Here is a 21,296-nt window from a genome sequence, read left to right on the forward strand (position 1 = left end):
GGTGCATCCCTCAGCAGCTGTCACCTCAGCCCTGGGACCATCTCTTTCTCTGGGATCAAGCAGCCAGGTGTCAAGGCCTTCCCAGCAATCCATGCTGCACAGCTGGGTCTTGTCCTAGCAGGTTGATGGGCAGGGACTGGTTGCTTAGCCAGGGCACCAGTGTGTGGCTGTGGATTTGTGTGCTTCTGTGGAGAAGCATTATGTGTATGTGTGTGTGTGTGTGTGTGGGCACAGGCATGAGGAAGGGTTCATTTGTGCAGGTATCTCCCGTATATATCAATGTGGGAGAGTGCCTGAGGATGTGTTTGTGTGTCTGAAAATGGGCGGAGGGTCTGTTGTGCTAATGTGTGCAGGGGTGAACATGTGTGTGACAGAGTCTGTGTGTTTCCCTGAGTGGTGGCTGTGTGAGAGGGTGAGGGGATTTGGTATTGTCTACCATGCCTGGCACATAGCAGGCTCTCAAGAATCTTGAGTTTCATTAATGTTAAATGTGTATGTTCCCATCCTTGTGGAAGCTGGTATAGAGCCTGTTTTCCTGTGAGTGTGAGATTGGAAAATGGGGGATGGGCAGGGGTGAGACAGGATAAGAGGCTACCGTTTGCTTCCTCCCTAGAAGTAAGTACATAGAAGAGTTGGCTCTGGCACCTCACGGGACATCACCAAGTCCTGTGTGACTGGCTAGGCCGTCCCAAGGTGGCTTCAGGCATCTCTTGAGTCTTTGGGGACGTTCAGGCAGTAGCCTGCCATTCACCCTGTCAGTCAGCAGAAGTTGGGCCCACTCAGGCCCTAGAAACACAGACCAGTACCCGGGAGGACCTGAGCTATCCGTGAGAGCAGAGCTTCCAGTAGAGGCCGCAGGAGCTGCCTTGACTGGAATTCCTCTTGGGGTGCAAAGGTGGAGGGGCACATTGTGCGACCCCAGGCGGAGGACTGCAGCCACTCCGTGCAGTCCCAGCCTCTCGGGTAGCCCCTTGACCTCCAGGCCTGCACAGATCCAAGACCCAGGTGCAGGCTCTCGCGCCAAGTTAGCCGGCCTAACAGCCTGCAGCCGCTCCAGTCTCAACTAGGAAGGAATTCTTGTTGCTTACAAAGTCCAAGCGAAAGGGTGTTCTGCTTTTATCCCGGTTTTACCAGAAAACGCTGAAAGGAAAAGCCCCTAGAGGACACAGTGCTTTGGGAACTCGGGGCGCCACGAGCAACTCATCCCCTCCCTTCCACCCAGCCGAGGTACCCTGGTTGCGGAGGGACGCGGTGAGTACCTACAGCCACTGCGACCCGAGAAGGGAAAGCCTCAACGTCTTCCTCTCGGAGTCCTGCCCACTCCGGATCTGCCCGGACTGGCTCAGATGCGTCGTTTAAACAGGGGGCTGGCACTCCAGAGAGGAGGGGGAGCTGCAGGTTAATTGATAGCCACCGAAGCACCTAGGCGCCCCATGGGCGGAGCCGGAACCGCCAGCTCGGTCTGACCCCTGTCTTTTCTCTCCTCTTCCCTCTCCCACCCCTCACTCCCGGAAAGCGAGGGCTGAGGTAGGGGCAAATAGACCACCAGACAGGAGGAGAAGGACAGGGGTACAGATGGAGAGACCAGGACACAGAGTACAAAAGACTGGCAGGAGAGAAGAGGAGAGAAACAGAGAGGGACAGAGAAAGGGAGAAACAGGAGAACCGAGGCGCCCGCCGGCCTGGCCGCCCAGAGTCCGATTTCCCTCCTTCCCTGACCCTTCAGTTCCACTGCAAATCCACAGAAGCAGGTTTGCGAGCTCGAAGACCTTTGCTCCACGGCCACACGCAGCACCGGGGCTGCGCCTTTGGAGCTTAGGTCCGGGGGTCTGAGCCTGGGACTGGCAAATCCGCGTAGCGCATCGCGCCCAGTCTCGGAGACCGCAACTCTCGGAGTACGCGCAGCAGGAAACTTCTGCTGCCCAATTTCTCCCCCAGCTTTGGCATCCCCGAAGGCACTACCTGCCCTCGGCACAAGCTCTCTCGTCTTCCACTTCGACCTCGAGGTGAAGAAAGAGGCTGGCAAGGGCTCTGCGCGTCGCTGGTGTGGGGAGGGGAGCAGGCTGCCCCTCGCTTCTGCAGGGAGTTTTCCCAGCCAGGAAAAGGGGGGGGGGGGGGTGTTTCAGGAATTTCGGTGCCTTCACCTAGCGACTGACACACGTCGTGTGTGTGGGAAGGCGTCTCGCTGTTTTCGGGACTCACCAGAGAGCATCGCCAACCAGAACGGCCCACCCAGGGTGTCGAGTCTTGGTAGGGAAATCAGACACTGCGGCACTCCCGGCCCGCGGGCCTTGTGGCATATAACAATTTATATATTTATGATTTCTAATTTTATTATAAAATAAAAGCAGAAATATTTCCCGAAGAACATTCACATGAGGGCATTATGGGGAGACGGCAAGTCGGCGGCTGGGGGGAGGGGGGCGCGCTCAGCCGGGAGCGCTGTGGCCACAGTCCCGGGAGGAAGAGAGCGGTGTGGTGGGGCCTCGCCAAGAGAGAAGGACGAGGGGCGGACGACGAGGCGGCGTTTAGGGGCTTCTGTGGCGCTGCCCTTTCTCTCTCACTTAAGTTACTAGGCGAAAAGCTGACACCTGCAGCTCCCACTGACCCACAAGGGTAAGGGAAAGGGCCTCTGGAAAATGGCCTAGGTTCAAAGGACCTTTCTTTTCTCTCCTCTTCCCTCTCCCACCGCCGACTCCGGTAAAGCGAGGGCCAGAGGTAGGGGCAGATAGACCACCAGACAGGAGGAGAAGGACAGGGGTACAGATGGAGGGACCAGGACACAGAGTACAAGAGACTGGCAGGAGAGAAGATGGGAGAAACAGAGAGGGAGAGAGAAAGGGAGAGACAGAAGGAGAGAGTGAACGGTGGCAAGCCAGAAATCTAGAAGAAAAGAGAGAAGCAATACAAAGAGAGGGAGAAAGACGGAGAGAAAGCAGAAAAAGGAAAGGAAGAGGAAAGGGGGAAAAGGCAAGGCAAGAGAGGGGAAAAGAAAGGAAGAGACAGAGGGAGAGAGAGAATGACAGTGGTATATAATTTATTCCCTTCTGTGGTTTAAGACCCAGTCTCCAGCCCCAAAAGGATCCCAAAAGTAACTTGTTGAAAATAAATCCCAAACAAGGACCAACATAGACAGCTATCCGCCCTACCCGGTTGTTCTACCCGCTCAGCCTACAGGTCTTTCAGTACCTGGTGGGGCCGCAGGGGCGGGGTGCCCCTGGACACTGCCACTCTCAGGTCCCCAGTGTCAAGCCACAAAAGGCAAGCTCATCAAGGCAAACGGGTTCTAGGAGCCCAGGTCCACGAGGTTGGCTGACATGGGGTTAAGGATGGAGTCCTGCAGGCCATGGTGGTGTTGCAGTGGGTCCGCTCCACCTCCGCCTGGCACCGGCACTGGCACTGCGCTGGGTCCCGGAGGGTGGCCCAGGCTGTGCAGGGACGGCAGCCCAGGTGGCGGCGGGCTGAGCAGCAGTGCCGGGCTGGATGAGTGGTCTGGCGTCCCCGATGGAGTCTTCTCGTCCTCCGAGCTGCCTAACACCGACTTGCCGCTGCCATTCAGCGGGTTGTGGCTGTTAGAATTGGAGTTCTCGTTGTTCTCCCTGCAAGTGCGGGAGCAAAGCAGCAGGGTCAGCAGGGACATCGAGACCACCCAGAGCCATCTCAGTCGCAGTCAGAGCCAGCCACCAGCCTCAGGAGACAGATCCCAGGCTTGTGGCCTGCGGGTGTTTTCGGTTTCTACCATTTCCTCGATCTGGTCTGGCGTTCTTTCTGCCCATTCTCTTCATCTCTCAACACCCAATTTCTCTTGCCCCTCTCCCCTTATCGTCCCCACCTCTCATGCTCTCAATCTCATCAATATCTTTTCTGTATTTCCTCTTTCCCTCCTTCCCAATATTTCTTTTCAGGAACAGAGGGGCAGGGGAACAGGGTTCCCTGAAGTTGTGGGGTGAACAGGGAGGAGGAGAAGATGCCTGGATTTTCAGATCACTCTAGGCTCCTCAAGCCAGGTTTGCTGAGTAGACGTGGGGCTAGGAGGTTAAGGAACCCTGGATCCCAGGTCAAGGGATTTAGGGGCTCTCACAAGCCTTCATTTTCCTTTGCTTTTTCTGCCCGAGGGAGACCCCTGGCTGGGAGATAGGATCCTGGGGCTACGCGTCCTTTCCCTGTAGCTCCAAACTGGGCAGCCCTGTGAGGGCTCTCCTTGCTGGGCCTAGAGACAAGGGTCCAAGGATGGAGGACTCCCTTTCCATGGTGGTATAGTGAAAACATCAGCTGGGGGACCAGAAGCTTGGGGGATAAAGGGCAGCCCCTGGGAGAAGACCGAGACTTTTCCATTGTAACCAGCCACTCCGGGAATCTGCAGCTCTCATCTGGGGCCTGGTCTGAGAACCCAGGTTTTCAGGAGTCTGAACACATGCCAGTTTGCATGGAGGGGGACCCAGCAGAGAGAACCCACCTCCTTCTACGCCTTTGACTGACAGCTCCTCCCCAGATTTGGATATTTAAAATCCTGGATATGATCTCTTGTCACCAGGTTCCAGGAGGGCTTTTCTTTCTGCTTTCCTGGGAGGGAACTTCCCACAGGGCTGGCAGCTGAGACCTCACCACTGTGGATACTCCAACCTCAGGGTCTCAGATACCTGGGAGTATCGGAGCGTGCAGCACTCCCCCTAAGATGTTTCCGGTTCAGCACCCCCACCTCTGACCCTGATCATTCAAACTCAGGGTGGAACACACCCCATATCACCAACCCCAGGTGTCCTGTTCTCCTCTTACCCCAGTCTGGATTCTGTTCCCATAATCAGTTCCTCTCCAGATTTGGGGTCCTGAGGGGTTATAGGACAGGTAGTGGCAAGGGCCTAATGATCAACCTTTAGGCTGGTTCAGGAAGTCCTGGTTTACCTGAGGACATCCAACTCCCAGCCCCTCTGTGGCTCTCAGCTCACCGCAGACATTCTGACCTATCCATCAGAGGTAGGGCCCAAGGAGAGAGGCATCAAGGGCCTGGAGCGCCAGGGAAGGGCGGCTATCTCTTGCAAGGCAGAAAACACGGCATGCGTCTCCTCTCCCAGAACTGACACTTCCTCCCTTTCACCTCTGGATCCTTTCTAAGGGGATAAAGGACCCGCTATCAACTCCCACATCTGACAAGGAAAATTCATGGCCAGGCTTTTCCCCATCCAGGTCAAACTAGGGAAGTTCCAGTCCCAGTCCCAGTCCCGACCCTATCACACTTTGGTCTGGAGCTGAGTAAGGCTGGGGGGAAATGCCGGGAAGCACCACCAGCAAGAAATCTGCAAAATCTGCTTTCACCTGGGCCCAAACCCCTCCGTTCTGAGGATGACCAGACCTACTGTGCCTGCTTCACAGGGGATCCAGGCCTACAGTCCTGCGCTGCCCCAAGCTCTCTGCTTCTCCACCCTTTTCCTGTAGCGACCGAGTGGTTAGTTGACAACTTCCTGAATTGCTCTGCCCGCTTTAGACAAATCCCTGCTCGCCGGGTCTCCGGCATAGAAAGGCCTAAGCATCGTCCGAGTCAAGGCTGGCTGCAGCTGGGCTGTGGCTGGGCCTGGGGGCCCAGTTTAGGCCTCTTCGGGGAACCGGCAGAAGCCCTGCGAACCCCTCCCTTGTGCCCCGGGGAGTCGGCGCCGAAGAAGGTCTACTTACTCGTACCTTTCCTTGGCCTCGGCCGCCCGGTCGCGCTGCCGCCGGTTCTTGAACCAGTTGCTGACCTGTGTGGTGGTGAGGCCCGTGGCCTCCGCAAGCTCGCGCTTCTCGCGGGGTGAAGGGTAGGGGTTGTGCGCGTACCACTCGCGCAGTACGCTGCGACTCTTTTCCTTGAAGCAGTAGCTGGTCTCCTCGCCGTCCCAGATGGAGCGCGGCAGCGGGAATTTGCGGCGCACGCGGTATTTGCCCACGGCGCCCAGGGGTCGGCCGCGCAGCTTCTCCGCCTCGATGTAGTGTGCCTTGAGCCACAGCTGCTGCAGCTTGGCGTGGTTGTGCGGCGAGAACTGGTGGCTCTCCAGGATCTTGTAGAGCTCGCGGAAGTTGCCGCGGTGGAAGGCCACCACGGCCTTAGCCTTGAGCACGCTTTCATTCTTGTGGAGGTGCTCGCAGGCGGGCAGCGACCACAGGAAGCGGCCCAGTCGCTCGATGTTGCCGCCCTGCTGCAGCACCTCGCACACGCACGCCACTTGCTCCTGCGTGAAGCCGAAGGTGGGCAGCATGGACATGGTGCCGGCTGCGTCCCCGCCCGCCCGAGCGCGCCCTCACCGGGCCGCGCGGTCCCGCATGGAAGCTTCCCCGCCGGGCCGTCCGGGCCGAGAGGCGGGCGGGGCGGGCCCCGTGGCCCGGCGCTGGCCCCGGTGAGCCCCGAGTCACTGTCGTACGTCCCCGCGCCGGCCGCGGGTCCCGCGCAGCTCCGCGCCCCCACCACCCGCGCGCCTCGCCCAAGCCCTCGCCCAAGCCCGGGGGCCGCCCGGGGCGCCGCTCCGCATGCTCCGCGCCCGCCCGCCGTTCCCTCGCTCGCTTCTCACTCGTTCTCCCTCCGGTCTAGCTCGCTCGCAGCTTTTTTAATAATATTATTCTAAGCGGGCATGAGGCGCGGCGGCCCGCGCCCTGATTGGTCCGGTTATCTGACCCGGGGCCTGCCAGTGCCAGACAATAGTCGGAGTCAAATTATTCGCCATAGAGACGCTGTCAGTCACTGGTAACCCGAGCCTCGGCGGGCCGGGCCGCTCCCCCCCGCCGGCTCCGCTGACAGATCGCCCCGCTCCGCGCAAAACGGAGGGCGGCTCGACTGGAGCCTGGGGCGCTCTGAGAGCCTGGGAGGCGGAGAGGGGCCGGGTTGGGGCCGGCAGCGGCGGAGATTGACGGGGCGGATGCCCAAAGAGGGAGGGAGGAGGAGGACAGGAGTGGGGGGGAGGAGCGGGCGAAGACGAAAAGGGGTGGGTCGAGGTGGGGAGGGAAGAGGAGAGCTGGGAAGGCGGAGACCGTTTAAGGGGGTGTCCGGGAGGAAGGGGAGGGAGAGGGGTGGAAGGACCCTCCAGGGGAAGAAAGTTTGGGCAGCTTTCGCTAGGAGAGGGCTCTGCAGCCTCACCCAGGCCCTGCCGGGTTCCTCTTCTCCCCAGGTCGCCGCGTCCCTCCCAGGCTCTCTGTTCACCCGGCACATTCTACCCTGGCGCAGGCCAGTGGGATTGGAGAGTTTGGACGTGCTCGGGTGCCGCCCAAAGACTTGGTTTTTTCTGCTGACAGCGCCCCACCCCCCATCCTAGAAACTCTGGACCCAGAGGTCCTCGAGGGAAAAGGGGAGGGAGTAGAAGAAAGAAGTGGGGAAGATTTGGCAGTGGCCGCAGGCGGACGCCGGAGAATCGACTTCCCGGAGGATCCCGCCTTTCCTCCCTCTCCTAGCCCCGCTGGCTGCCTGGCGGCCTGTACCGCCCCAACTCTGCGCTCTCTGCTGCTTGCCGGGCGGGGACTCAGACTTAACCCCACGGGTCCCACAGCCCGAGGAGAGCCAGGCGGTTCCGTGTGGCCTCTATGGAAGCTGACTCCGGCCAGCAGCTGCGACGCAGACAGCGGGATGGCGCAGACCCGCAGTCTGTCCACCGGGGTGTGGGAGAGGGGCGAGGGCAGAGACTCTAGGACGGTAGTGGCGCTTCCCCGGTGGGTGGTCGGTGAGGAGAACGGAGGCAAGATTTTCAGTCCTCCCGCTTCTCCGCTGGGGCTCGACTCGGCTCCTGGTCACGCCAATCTGGAATGAGGTGCTTTAAAAGGGGGTCCTGTTTTTTTGCTTCTGTCAGGGAGCCAGTGGAAACATGTGCTGATCCTGTGGGAAAAGGGCTCGCACAAAGGTGGGAGAACTGAGGGTGGGGGTGTTCTTGCTCTACGTTTTGAAAAGCCCGGGGCTTAGCTCCTTCCCGGACATGTCCTTTCCACTTCAGTTTCCTCCTCTTCCCCCCTCAGCTGCTGCAAGCCAGGAGCTCCCAGGGCCATTCTCGGTGCCGAGACCCAAGCCCGCACAAATCCTCTGCTCTGCCCTCAGCCAGCCTAGGACTATGTAACTCGAGTCTAGGCCAGTTTCTTCTTTCCCACCCTTTTGTACTTTCTAGTGAGTTTGTGCTAGGAGCACTGGAATGGGAGTCTAGAGCCCTGGGTTCAACTTTTGGCTTTGCTTGGTGTCTATGGTAAGGCATATATTTATTCCTTTGTGTTTATTTCCTTCTCTGCAAGATTTCAAAAATTTTCCCTCTGCTCCAGCATTCCGGAAGTCCTTTGGGAGTGTTGTAGGCATGAGAGAGTGGAACCCTGGGACTCCCCTTAAGACTTTAGCTTCCAGGGGCCTACCCTCGCGTGTTGAATGAGGCCACAGGGCTGATGAAGTAGGTCCAAGGCCAGTGCGGGTGCAGAAAGGGGCAGCTTTCTGCAGAAATCCAGGTGGCATCTTTCAAGTCTGCATCTGTAGGCTGGGAGGGGGTCTCCTGTGTCCAGGACACCCTATCCAGAGTCCTGTGCACTGCCGCACAGGGGCTGCCCCAGAATTGGATCTAAGGACCCTGGGAGACATGGAGAAGAATTTACCCCAGACTGTGATGAGGTTCAAAGCCCACTTTGCTGACCTCCAACAAAAGTGCAACTTACTCTTTTCAGCTCCTCTTCTTCAGCTACTTGGTTAAAAGGATTCAGCTGACTGGCTGGGCCCAGCCCTGGCAATGGCCATCTTACATCTTAGCGTGCTTAGGCTGGGATTGTAGAGGAGCATCCTGGCCTGGTGTGGGTGAGTGAGACCAGGCAGTCACTTCCTGGTTTGAGACCCTGGACCAGTCCCTGGTCCACTGTTCTTCATTCTCTTCCAGTATTAGATTGAAGCCTGGGTAACCTCTTAAGTTCCTGCTGGTTCTGGGCTGGGGTGGGTCTAAGAACAGTAACCTTGAAAAAGCGTACAATCTCTGCAACCTCAGCCACAGCCTTCACCATGAATGTGCCACTCCTCCGACCCATGGAGCTTTAAGATTAAACTTCCCCCAGGACTGGGTCCCGCCCATGTTCAGTGAAAGCAAATTTTTCTGGAGCTTCAGACTCACTGTTCCTCCAAGTGCTGCCCTCTTTGCAGCCTCTGGGCCCTAAGCCCGAGTCAGACCTGCCAAGAGCCTCCAGGCAACGCTCAGCAGCACAGGAAGAACAGAACAGACATAGGGCCTGCCACCGTGGATAACATAGTGTGTGCCATATGAAAAGTCATTACCAAGAAAGCACTGAAAACCTGGAGCACCATTACCTGATGTATGGGTGTGTGTCAATATGCCCCTGGTTCTCCTCCTCCCCCATGTATGTAAAAAACCGGTTCCAGCAGGTGTGGGCCAGAACCTCTTAGTAGCAGCAGTAGATGAGTGCCTGCCCTAAAAAAGTTACATGCTGAATGAGGGTCTCCCCACGCTCCCCAGCCCCTTCCCTGCCTGGCCCATTCCCCAGTAGTCTTTGCCACAGAACAGAGTACTTGGGAGGTGTCTGGATGAGGATTTAATAGCCAATGACAATCTCAGCCCTCTAGTTGCAGTGCCCAAAGCAGTTGCTGAGAGGCCTACGGTCTACCTCACTCCAATCTCCGGAATCTCTGTCCTCCTTCCTGTTCCAAGACCCATTCCCAAGAGGCTTGCACTTGCTTTTTATCCAGCACAAACGGGAAAAACTCCATGGCTAGGGGGAGAAACCTTTTCGGAACCATGGAAATTTGGGCTTTACTGAAACGCCTCCTTTCACCTCCAAGCTTCCCTGAAGTCCCTGGGAGGATAAGAGTTTCTGGAAAGCAGCAGCAGCAGGGGTGGGTGGGTACTCCCCAGTGATCTCAGGCTGATGGAATAGCTTTGTCTCAGATAAATTGTCAGGGACAGTTTGGGGTCTTTGTGCCTGGAGTTGGGCAGGAAGCTCCCAGGACAAAGTCCGAAGGCACCTACTGTCCGGCGCCCATTGAGCAGCCCAGGGCTGGCACACGGCGCCCACCGGGGGGCATTTCTGGGAAAAGGGAGAAGGCAGCCCACTGGCCTCCCAAGGGCTTCCCTGGTTTTGGGATGGGGCTGTTTCGGAAAGAATAGGGTAATCTAGGAAGAAGGAGCTGCTCTCTGGCTATTTCCAAGGCCAGCGGATGGGAAGGCCTTTGTTCTGGGCAAACCAGAAACCTTGCTTGTGACAGAGGGAAAAAGAGAAGGGGGCGGGTGCCCGGTGCCAAGTCGGAACCAGATTTTTTTTTTTTTGGTTTGCCTTTTGTCTTTATTTTTCCAGCCTATAAAGGCAGCAGAAATCTCCTAGGCAGACTCCGGCCCTGGCGCCGCCCGCCTCGGGCGGTCCATGCAGCTCCGCACCTCGGGCTCTGGGATGCCCCGGCCTGGGTGGAGGCTCTCCGCCCTCTCCCGGCTCCGAGCGCCCCAGCCGGGATGGGCCGGGCGCGATCCCCAGACAGTCCCCGAGTTCTCTGGGCCTGGGCGACGCGTTTCGTTGAAAGCGGGCAGGTGGTGCCCGACGGGGCTGCGCTGAGGCTCCAGTGCCTCCCCACCCGCCCCTCGCACCTGCGGGGTCTGACTCGCAAACCCTGCACTGGCGGTTTTCCGTGTTGTCCTACGAGGGGCAGGTCAGGGTGAGGCCAGTCGGCTCACACGAATTCTCCGAGTCAGAGAACGCGCCCCGCGGCGCCCCGAGCCCGGGCAAGGTTGCGAGGCGCTGGGCTCGGGGCGGCCGCACTCCTGGAACCACGCGAACAGCTGCGTCGCCTGTGCCGCACGTGGCTGGCTGGCGCAGTCACAGGCCCGAAGAGCTGGAGCAACGGAGTCCCTTGGGGTCATCGTCACCCCTCTGCCCTCCGGGCCTTTACCTTGAGACCCACACGGCAACCTGGAGGACCCACACGATACAACGGTTTAGAGGCCGCGGGCTCACGGAGGATCTTGTTCAAACGAAAATAATGAGCACCGGGGCTCGGGGCCAGCCTGGAGACCCGCAAAGAGGCGAGTCGGCCCGGGCGGCGCCGGGACCGGGCGGGATTTGGGGCGGGTATCTGGGTCCGGGCGCTGGCAGCCTTCCTGCGACCCCCGGCCCTGCGTCCCCGCCCGCGGTCCCGCCTTAGTCCTGGAGTCCCTTCCTGGGCCCCTTCGCCCGGGTGCAGAGGGGCGCGAGCGTGGCGGGCAGGGCCACGGCGCGAGGGGCCGGGCTCGCGGCTTTGGGTTCAGGGAGCCCCTGAACTCCACCACCGGGTTGTTTTGCAGCGGGGCAGTGGAGGGGCTGCGCGTCCCGGGCCCCGTAGCTCCACCAGGTCTTCAAGCCAGCGCCCCCACGCGGCGGGCCCAGAGTTCAGGCCGGAGGGAATGCGCGCTCTGCTCCCCGCAGGCCTGTAGCCCAGGAGGGAGAGGACTGGGAGAGGGCCCGCTGTTCTTCGCTCCTCACCCCAGCACTGACCCGCCTGAGCTGGCACGGAGGGTTCGAAAAGCGAGGCGCGCCCGCGAAGAGCGAGACCTCGGAGACAGAAACACACAGAACCCAGAGGTGCACTAGGTTGCCAGACGGTCTGATCACAGGATTATTCGGGGGATAGACGCTGGCTTTTCTCCATCTCACGTTTCCCCTGCAACGTCTGGGTGCCCAGGAAATGTTTGAATGGATGCCTGAATGACCAATCGGGTTTGACTGACAGCAACAGCTGGGAAGTGACCAGGCCAATAGGAGAATGGCCCTCTTCCTCCTCTTTCCTCTTGCTCTTCTCTCCCAGCCTCCCCTTCCTTGGAGGGTAAGTCTCAGAGAGTGGACGCTTTCCTTCAACCAGGAGTCCTGGGTGCTGGAGTCTCCCCATGGCCCGAGGAGCTACAGACTGAACTCACTGCCCTTAGAAATTCCAGGTCTAACTGCCTATAGCATCACCAGGTTCCCATGGTTCTCGACCCAGACCCACCGCTTTCTGCAATAAAGAAAGTTTTCTAAGTAGAGTTATTCTAATTTTTCTGGGGCTGCCGTCTTCCGTTGCATTTCCTTAGTTACTTTACAAAAATCCTCTGTAGGCAACGAGTAGATCAGGTTTCCTGTTAGAAGTGACTTTTTTTTTCTTCTTCTTCTTTCCATTACCTGAAAGAAACTCTATCCTGTCGTAGGGATTCCTGGCTTGGCACTTCTCTCTCTTGTGGTATCTATTTTTATTACCATTAATTACAATGCATCAGCCCGACTCATCAGTGATACCCCCTCCTGTCTGGCTGGTGACTGCCGTTGGCTCTACCCATTTGGGTAGCGCCTGGGCAAGAGGCCACTCCCACCCGGCCATTGGAGGCAGCCACAGAAGGGTTTCTACCGAGTTCTACATTTTTAAAGGGAACCTAGAAAAAGCCAGCATTGTTCTTAACTTGGAAATCCAATGCTTTACTTTGTCGTCTCTGAATTAAGGCTAAAACCCAGGGGCTGTTTCTTACAGAAGAATATGTGCTAATTAATTTATGCACAGTGCTGTGAGAACACTCTAATGAAGTAGGTAGAAACAAGATACAGCCCTCCTGGGGCGGGCAGATTGCTCAGGGAAACCTGTGCATGAGCCTGCTGCAGTGGGACCTGGTCAGAGCTGCAAAGAGGTGTCTTTCTGGTAGTGCTGTGGTATTCTGGTTTGTGGTGACAGGTATGGTCAGCTCTCTTTGTTCCAGCTCTTGTAATATAGTCACGCTATTATAAATGCTCACACGCACAGAGAAAGGTAGGGTGAGTAAAGTGGAGAACGTGGGGTTTGGTGTGAGGCAGGCCTGGGTTCTCGACCCAGACCCACCCCTTTTGTAAGTTACTCAATCTTAGAGCCTTATTTTGTGCATTTGTAAAATGGGGAGTTTAGAGCCCAGTGTTTGGCACGCAGTAAGCATTCAATAAATAGAATGTTGAATTGAATATAACCACTTTGGGGATTAGAGAGAAAGTTTATGAAACATCTGGTAAGTAGTAGATACTCAGTAATTGACGCTATTGTCACTAGGGCTGTGATCATGATAGTGTGTTTAGAGTTGCATACAATTAGTGTTATTTCAGAAAGCACCTGACTTCAATGTCAAAAAACAGATGGACTCTCAAGGTGAAAATTATTATCAAGACTGTATTATATGCCTAGACCTGGACTAAGCACCCTGGGAAATGCTGAGATACGTGACTGGAGGTCCTTGGGGGCAGTTGGAAAGACAAGAATGGGTACAACAGGAGACCACCTTGGCATCTATGGTTCACCATCCACAGCAACCGTGGAGAGAGTATGGGCTTTGGAGTCAGGCTATCTGGGTTAAATACTGTCCCTGCCACTTAATAACAGTGTGACCAAAGGTAAGCGACTTTATCTTATGGAGTCAGTTTCCTGGTCTTGATAGATGGGAGAGGAAATAAAAGTAGATGTAACTAGCGGGGTTTGGTGGCTCGTGCCTGTAATCCCAGAACTTTCTGCAGCAGAAGCAGGCGGATCACTTGAAGCCAGGAGTTCAAGACCAGCCTGGCTAATAGGGTGAAACCCCGTCTCTGCTAAAAATACAAAAATTAGCTGGGTGTGGGGGTGCATGCCTGTAATCCCAGCTACTCGGGAGGCTGAGAATTGCTGGAACCCAGGAGTTGGAGGTTGCAGTGAGCTGAGATCACACCCCTGCACTCCAGCCTGGGTGACAAAGCGAGACTCTGTCTCAAAAAAAAAAAAAAAAAAAAAAAAAAAAAAGAAGAAAGAAAAAAGAAGTGGTGTAACCAACACCTTGCTTCCAGGAGTTTGAGAAGAGGAATCAAGCTAATGTATGTGAAAAGGCTGGATTCCCTGTTTGGAGACAAACTGGAGAACTTCAGCTGCCATCATGTTTTACATTATCTGATAGTATTTCCAGAATTTTGGTCACATTAGAATAATTCTCAGAAAGCAAAAGGTAGCTACATACCAGTGTGGCATTGCATATTTCGATGGGGTTGAGATGAAGTTTTCTGCTTCTATTGTGTTTGTTCCCAGGACTGAATACAAAGCAGAATTCATACTGAAGGCTCTGTAGGTGTGTGTGGACTGTGATTGTGACCAAGAGAAAATAAAGTGACTCCTCTTCCCTTCCCTAACTCCATCCTCATCAGACCCTGAGCCTTCTGAGCCTTGAGATAGAGCCAGCTATATCTGTTGAAATAAAAAATAGCTTCCACTAATAGAGTATCTTCTATGCACAAAATGGTATACTAAGGTAGAGTGGGTACAATAATCCTGTAATGTGGATATTATCAGCCTTTAAGATGAGGAGACAGGTTCAGAGAGGTTAAGCAACTTGCCCAAAGTCATACAGCTGGTTAGGAGCCTCTGGAATTTCAGTCTTTGATGCCAGAACACATGGTGTAAACCGTAAGCCTTGCTGCCCTTAATTTCTCTGTAATAGCAAAAGTAATGATAGGAAGAAGTTACTGAATGCTCATTATGTGCTAGGCATTGTGCTATTTCACATAATCTCAAATACCGGTATGAGTTGGATGTGATTAGCATCTCCATCTTATAGGTGATGACGCTGGGGCTCATAGAGGTAAAGTGTAACTCTGGCAGCTATGCCAGAGCTGAGTTCTCGAAACCAGGCCGTGTGGCTGCAGAGTGCATGCTCTGACCTACTGCACTGGGGCCTGCTTTTCTACCAAGTTCTCCTCCTTCACCCTTAAAGCCATTCCTCTCTCTGAGCTTGGGTTCCCAGACACTTCCAGCTTCCAATGCTTGAGAGTTCCTTCCAGGTATCAGGAAGATAGGTCTAGGTTCTAGGAAACGCCATCCCTTGTCCTCCTTAAGTCTCAGCCCCCCAGGCCCTGAGATTTTCTGAGACTGGTGACCTTCAGTCCCTGTTTTCTCCTGCTGAGAAGGAGCCCATGTGACCAGGGCAAACCATCCTGCAGCATCCTTAGCCCCACAGCTGGGAACGTCTGGACATGCTCATGGCCCCATTGAGTTGGTGTCCATTATGCCTGGGGTGAGCCTGGGGGACTCAGAGAATTTGAGTGTCTTAGTCAATGTACTTTGAAGCACAAGTCATAGAAATCCACTGAGTCAAACAGAAGAAACAAAAATAAATTTATTTTAAGGATTCATGGGTAGCACATGCATTCAAGAGTAAGGAACACCATTGTCCTTAAGAGAGGTGGAACAGAACTTGGGAAATAGTTGGAAATCGAGGCAGGCACACTTTCCCCAAATCTGGATGGGAGAATGGTCTCTTTTCTGAGTTCCCTTCCAAGCGTCTTTGTTCTTCTCTCTCTGAAGAGCAACTTGTGCTGGGTGCTTCCCTAGTCTTTGTGTGTCCTCCTGGTTCAGACACTCCAGAGGCACTCAGAAATCTCTGCCCTTGTTCCAAATTCCTAAGGGAGGGGACGGGGGTGGACAGAAAGAGAATCTTATAGGCTCCTCTTGGGTCAGTGATTCCCACTCTGATCAGTGATATTCAGGTAGGTGGATGGGAGGGATTCTATGGCCCACTGCCCAATCAACAGGGACTGTGAGCCCAGACTTGGAAGAATGAAGTGACTGTACCACTGCGATTCATGTCTGCTATCAATGCGAGAATCTAGTGCTTGCTACATAAGAGGTATTCAATAAATATTGATTTCCTTTCTTTCCCCTTCCTCCTCACTCCCTAATGTCACTCCTTTTCCAAGTTGCCCATCACAAATCAGCCAGAGCAACCAATTTAGGGCACAGATAAGATTATGCCACTCTGTCTTTATATTCCTCTAATGGCACCTATTAACCTCAGGATGGAGTTTAGCCTCCTTACCATGGCTAATGGGACCCTTTGCTATTGGACTTTGCACATATGAGTAGCCTACCTCTCCCCACTGCCCACTTCTTCCTCAAGGCTTCGGTCAGCCTGAATAATTTGCAGCTCATGAACTCTTCCACCCCTTCTGTAGTTGTGCATCACCACTACCTATGCTCCTGTAGAGAAGCAGAAGCCCCAGCCTCATTGACTCTGGGCTCAGTTGTGTGACAGGCTTTGATCAATGAAATGTGAGTGGATGAGCAAAAGCTTTTGGAGACATTGCAAGTTGCCACCAGACCCTTCCTTCTTTGTCATCCATACCCCAGATAGGTGCTGCTCCAGCCTGTGTCACAGAATGAAAAGGAAGGTGGCACACAGCTCCATCCTGAGGCAAAGTCACAGATGCCCTGCAGCCTATATTCAATATGAGGGAGGAATAATGTGTATGATTTTAACCTCTGAGGTTTGGGGGTTGTTGGTTAATATGGCAAAGCTGAGTAATGTATTTCCCTCTCTCCCCTCAAATCTCCCTGGAAATGTCTCCCTCTTTTCCCAGTCTCTTAATCTTTCAGGACTCAGATTAGATGTTACTTTCCCTGGAAAACTTTCCTGACATTCTTCTTCCCCAGGTCAGGCCATGGCCCTACTCCAGTTCCCGTATCACCTTCCTGTCCTCAGCCCCAGCATTGCACTTCCCTGTCCTCACCCCCAGCATTGCACTTATGTCACAGTGCTCTCACCCCTTGATTTCATACCTGATGGCACCATGACTGGGAGCTCCTTGAAGCCAGGGACTATATCCTTCTCATTCCCCACTTCTCCCCTTTTGAATTCTCAAAAAATATTTGTTGAAAAAGGAATGAACTTAGTTGTATGAGTAATCTTCTACCTGTGTGGTAGATTTTATTTTCTAAAGATGACTACAACATCTCCCATCCCATGTGCTTTTCTTTTCTTTTCCATTTTTCTTTCTTTTTTTTTTTTTGAGACAGAGTCTAGCTCTGTCACCCAAGCTGGAGCGTAGTAGCGCAATCTCAGTTCACTACAACCTCCACCTCCTGGGTTCAATCGATTCTCATGCCTCAGCTTCCCAAGTAGCTGGGATCACAGGCACACACCACCACACCTGGCTAATTTTGTATTTTTTAGTAGAGATGGTGTTTTGCCATGTTGGCCAGGCAGGTCTCAAACTCCTAGCCTCAAGCGATTGGCCTGCCTCGGCCTCCCAAAGTGCTGAGATTATAGGTGTGAGCCACCGCACCTGGCCCCACATGCTTTTCTTTTAATGTGACTTTGACATTGCTCTAGTTGAGGGGTGTGTGTGTGTGTGTGTGTGTGTGTGTATGTGTGTTTCCCTTAAATCTGGGTGGGCTTGTAAATATGGCAGAAGTAACACAATGTGACTTCTGAGGCTAGGTCATGAAAGGCAATGCAGTTCATGAAAGGCCTAGTTCTCTTGGGACACTTGTTCTTAGAACGAGACATCATGCTGTAAGGAAGCCCAAATAGCCTGTGAAGGGGCCCATGTGCAAAAGAATTAAGACCCCTTAGGCCTGAACTCTCAAGCAAGCACCAGCACCAATTTGCCAGGCATGTCAGTGAGCCGTCTTGAAAGGGGATCCTCCACCTCCAGTCAAGGTGTCCCAGTTGATGTCACAAGGAACATCCTGGCCAACATGGTAAAATCTCATCTCTACTAAAAATACAAAAATTAATTGGGTGTGGTGGCATGTGCCTGTAATCCCAGCTACTCAGGAGGCTGAGGCACGAGAATCGCTTGAACCCGGGAGGCAGAGGTTGCAGTGAGCCGAGATCGCACCATTGCACTCCAGCCTAGTGACAGAGCGAGACTCCATCTCAAAAAAAAAGTAAACAAACTCAGTTACTTGTTTCCCCCTTCTTAATAGCTAGCATTCTTAATTGGGAAAATTTGTAAGCTCAATCTATTATAATCTTTGTAGCTACTGTAGCACGTGGCTGGGGCTGTGGTCATTCACAAGGAATCCATAATTTCTACTACTTTCTTTCTAGCCTATATTTAATCTGAGAAGTTTCTAGGAGGTCATATGTCACATACATCAGTACTTACAATGCCCACCAGCAATTCAATACAATCTAATCTCATTCTATTCCAGTCAATGGACAAATATATACTTCTTTTCCCACAGTATAAATCTGAAGAGTATTTACACTGTCTTTATATCCAGCTCTGTGTTAGGCTGTCAGGGGGAGAAGTCTAACTGGTCAACAAAACCCACCTGTGTAAAGCAGAAGAGAGCAAGACCATCCATCATTCCTCACCACCATGATTGGGACACAGGTATGCCTAGGTGGGCAAGGAAGGCTTCTCGGATGGGGAAGGTGGTCTTGGTCTGGGGTTCAAACAAGGAGAATTAGGATAGAGGAGATGTGCCTCTGAGGCTGAACGGGTCTGGGCGAACAGGAGGAAACCATGCTATTTCCTTTCTCAGCTCAGAGACCAGCCACATCTCGGCCTTGTGTTTGCATCTGACTTTGGATCAAAGGAGACAGGGAACCCCAGAGTCTCCTACTTAAGACTATAAGCTCCATGAGGTCAGGGTGTGTGGCTGTCTTGTTCATTGTGGGGTGCCCTGGGTCTGGCTCGGCACCCGGTACGTGGCTTCCTTGCTTCTTCTCTTCTCCACAATTCTCCACCGCAGCCCCAGTGACTTTCACAATGTGTCACATTACTTTGATGTTTAAAATTATCTGATGGTTCCCCACCGCACCCGGCACAAACTCCCTACGGAGATCTCCAAGGGCGAAAGTGATCCAACCCCTGCTTCTTTCTCTCACTGCCTCTGATACTCTTTCTCTGTCTCTTTGCTCATTATGCTTCTGCTGCCCTAGCGTCCTTCCTGTTCTTCAAATGTGCCAAACTTGTTCCCACCTCTAGGCTTTTACCTTGAGTGTCCCCTACTCTCTCCACTATATAATTATGTTTTATCTTCACATTTACCACCATCTGAAAGTATTGTGCTTGTCCGATTATCGTTGATTGTTTCATTCTTAGAGTATAAACCGCATGGCAAAAGAGACTTTGTGTGATGGACTCATGGCTATATCTCCAACATCTGGAACAGTACATGGCACACAGTAGGTCCTCAGTAAATGTTTGTTGAAGAAAGGAATGACTAGCAGTATTATGGTGCACAATGACTTGTAAATGACTGCAGGCTTCAGTTCCAGTCCCTGGGTCAGGTGAGGAGGGACTGCTGCCTTCCTGACCTACCTTAGCCGTACCTGAGAAAGCCTCCTAGGCTTTGTGTTTGTTGCCTATCTCCCTCCAGGTGTCCAAAGTGAGAGATTTCTGGGAAAAGCCAAAATATATAGAAATATACAGAGTCGACCATACACATTTACTCTGGGCATATCAGATGATGGTGATGGATGGCAAATACAGACTGGTTGAAGAGAGAGGACCAGTGCTCACAATATCATCTGAGAATCATGCTGGACAGGATGAAGTTAATCCATAGAGCAGTGGTTCTAAACCTTTTGAGGTCAGGGACCCCATTGAAAACATGAAGAAAATGTGTCTTCCCATGCAAATTCTCACATGCGCATAGCCATGAAAGGCGGCCTTCAATGCAGGGACTCACAGACCCAGCGTCCCTCCACCAGCCCTGAACTCATCCCTGGATCCGTGGTGTGGGCAGGCTGACGGAGCTCCTGGATCCGCCAGCAGAAGGCCTTCTGCTTCTTCCTCGGGAGTCCTAGCATCCCTTAGGTTCCAGAACAGGATGTTTGTGTCCCTTCATAGCCACTAGTATGACAAGCATGAGAATGGGAAAGAATCTTTGCACTCACTCACCCCATCCTACCGCATCAGGGGCCTCCCATCTCATCTAGGGCAGATGCCATTCTTAGCCTTTAGTCAATACTATTGGTCTCCTCAGACATCAAACACTTTTCCTTTCTCATAACTGTTCATAATTTACTGGATTAAATAATTTCTCCCTCCCTTCCCTTGCCCAGCCATAATGAACACAGAAATGGTCCAGCATCTAGCATGGCAACTTGTACCCAGCAGAAGCTTTTAAAAAAGTCCTTTCATTAATTTATAAATAGTAGCTGTCTTTTACTGAGTGTTCACTATGACACTGAACAAGGGGCTTGAGAAGAAGAGTTTATGACTCCCCTGACAACTCTCTAAAGTGGAGACTACCATTAGGCCCATTTTACATAATGGAAAGTGGGTACTTGGGGTGCAGGGAGGTTAAACTAGGGACAGGGAAGGGAGTTGAAGCAAGGTCTGCTTGCAGAGTCTGGGCATGTGGCCACTGTCCTGTATTGCTACCCTGAGCAGCAGGACTGTTGAGTTCATATTGAACGCACTGACCATACTTTGGATTCGGCAGGAGCAGGAGGGAGGAAGGGGGAATCCAGGTGCTGCCTGGTGGCCAGGTGGGCTAGTCGATGCACACATGACTGAACCAGGCTGCCAGGCCAGGACGCTTCTCCCCTCCTCCCGGTGGGTCCTGGAGCTCGGGCCACCTGATCTGGGATGCAAGGACGAGTGGATGTTATGACGTCTTGCTGGTATTCTTTTTTCTTTACTTTTCTTTTCTTTTTTTTTTTTTTTTTGAGATGGCGTCTTGCTCTGTCACCCAGGCTGGAGTACAGTGGTGCGATCTCGGCTCACTGCAAGCTCCATCTCACGGGTTCACCATTCTCCTGCCTCAGCCTCCCGAGTAGTTGGGACTACAGGCATCTGCCACCACGCCCGGCTAATTTTTTGTATTTTTAGTAGAGATGGGGTTTCACCATGTTAGCGAGGATGGTCTCAATCTCCTGACCTCATGATCCGCCTGCCCTGGCCTCCCAAAGTGCTGGGATTACAGGTGTGAGCCACTGTGCCTGGCCTGCCTTGCTGGCACTCTATATCAGTGGTAGCCAGGGCAGGAAGGAAACCGCCTCACTGGCAGAACTGGCTCATTCTGGAACGGAGATTGATTTCCCAGTGTCCTTTCCTGCATCTCCGGAGCTGGTTGGTGTCAGAGGGAGGATATTTTTGTAAGGATGAACTGTTCTTGAATGTTTTCTGCAGCTGCTGGCCCAGGTCTCCCTCCAGCAGTCACAGGGCCTGTTATCTACACCTTCCTCTGCTTCCCAACATATTCAAATGAGAAGAAGGCCCCTCTCTGAAGAGCCCCTGGCTCTCAGGAACCAGCAGGATGCAAGAGTGGGAGCAGGCACGGTGGCTCCCCACCAGCCACCTGTGGTGTGGGGGCTCGAGAGAAGCTGTGTATTTAGAGATTCTTCTGTTAAGATAGAGCTGCAGCTGTTTTGAGGAAGAATTAATTTTCATCTTTCACCTGCTCAGAGAGGTCCTGGGCAGACATCAGGGAGAAAGAGTGACAATTTGGGGAACCCTAAGAGGTTTTGATTTATCTGGTCTCAACTTTCTCATCTATAAAATGGGGTTGCCAAGTCCATCAACAGGAGGTGCTCTTTCTCCATCCCTGACTGGTTAGAAGGTTGGCAGAGCAGCTCACAGTTCAGGTGCCCAGATTTGAC

At 53.5% G+C, this 21,296-nt stretch overlaps 1 protein-coding gene across 2 annotated transcripts; it reads right to left on the reverse strand.

The window, feature by feature from the left end:
- Positions 1-2,294: 2,294 nt before the first annotated feature.
- On the reverse strand, positions 2,295-6,729 carry SIX2 (SIX homeobox 2). Of its 2 annotated transcripts, none has more exons than XM_025354930.1 (2): positions 5,674-6,729; positions 2,295-3,599 (listed from the first exon to the last, which is right to left on the reverse strand). In XM_025354930.1, exons 1-2 carry the CDS (start codon positions 6,231-6,233, stop codon positions 3,287-3,289), a joined length of 873 nt encoding a protein of 290 aa, XP_025210715.1. In that variant the 5' UTR covers positions 6,234-6,729; the 3' UTR covers positions 2,295-3,286. The 2 variants fall into 2 exon arrangements, with proteins under 2 accessions (XP_025210715.1, XP_025210713.1); XM_025354928.1 differs by having other exon boundaries at positions 5,668-6,729.
- Positions 6,730-21,296: the final 14,567 nt, after the last annotated feature.

The sequence above is a fragment of the Theropithecus gelada genome, chromosome 13, assembly GCF_003255815.1.
Source record: "Theropithecus gelada isolate Dixy chromosome 13, Tgel_1.0, whole genome shotgun sequence".
In the NCBI taxonomy this organism is placed as follows: Eukaryota; Metazoa; Chordata; class Mammalia; order Primates; family Cercopithecidae; genus Theropithecus; species Theropithecus gelada.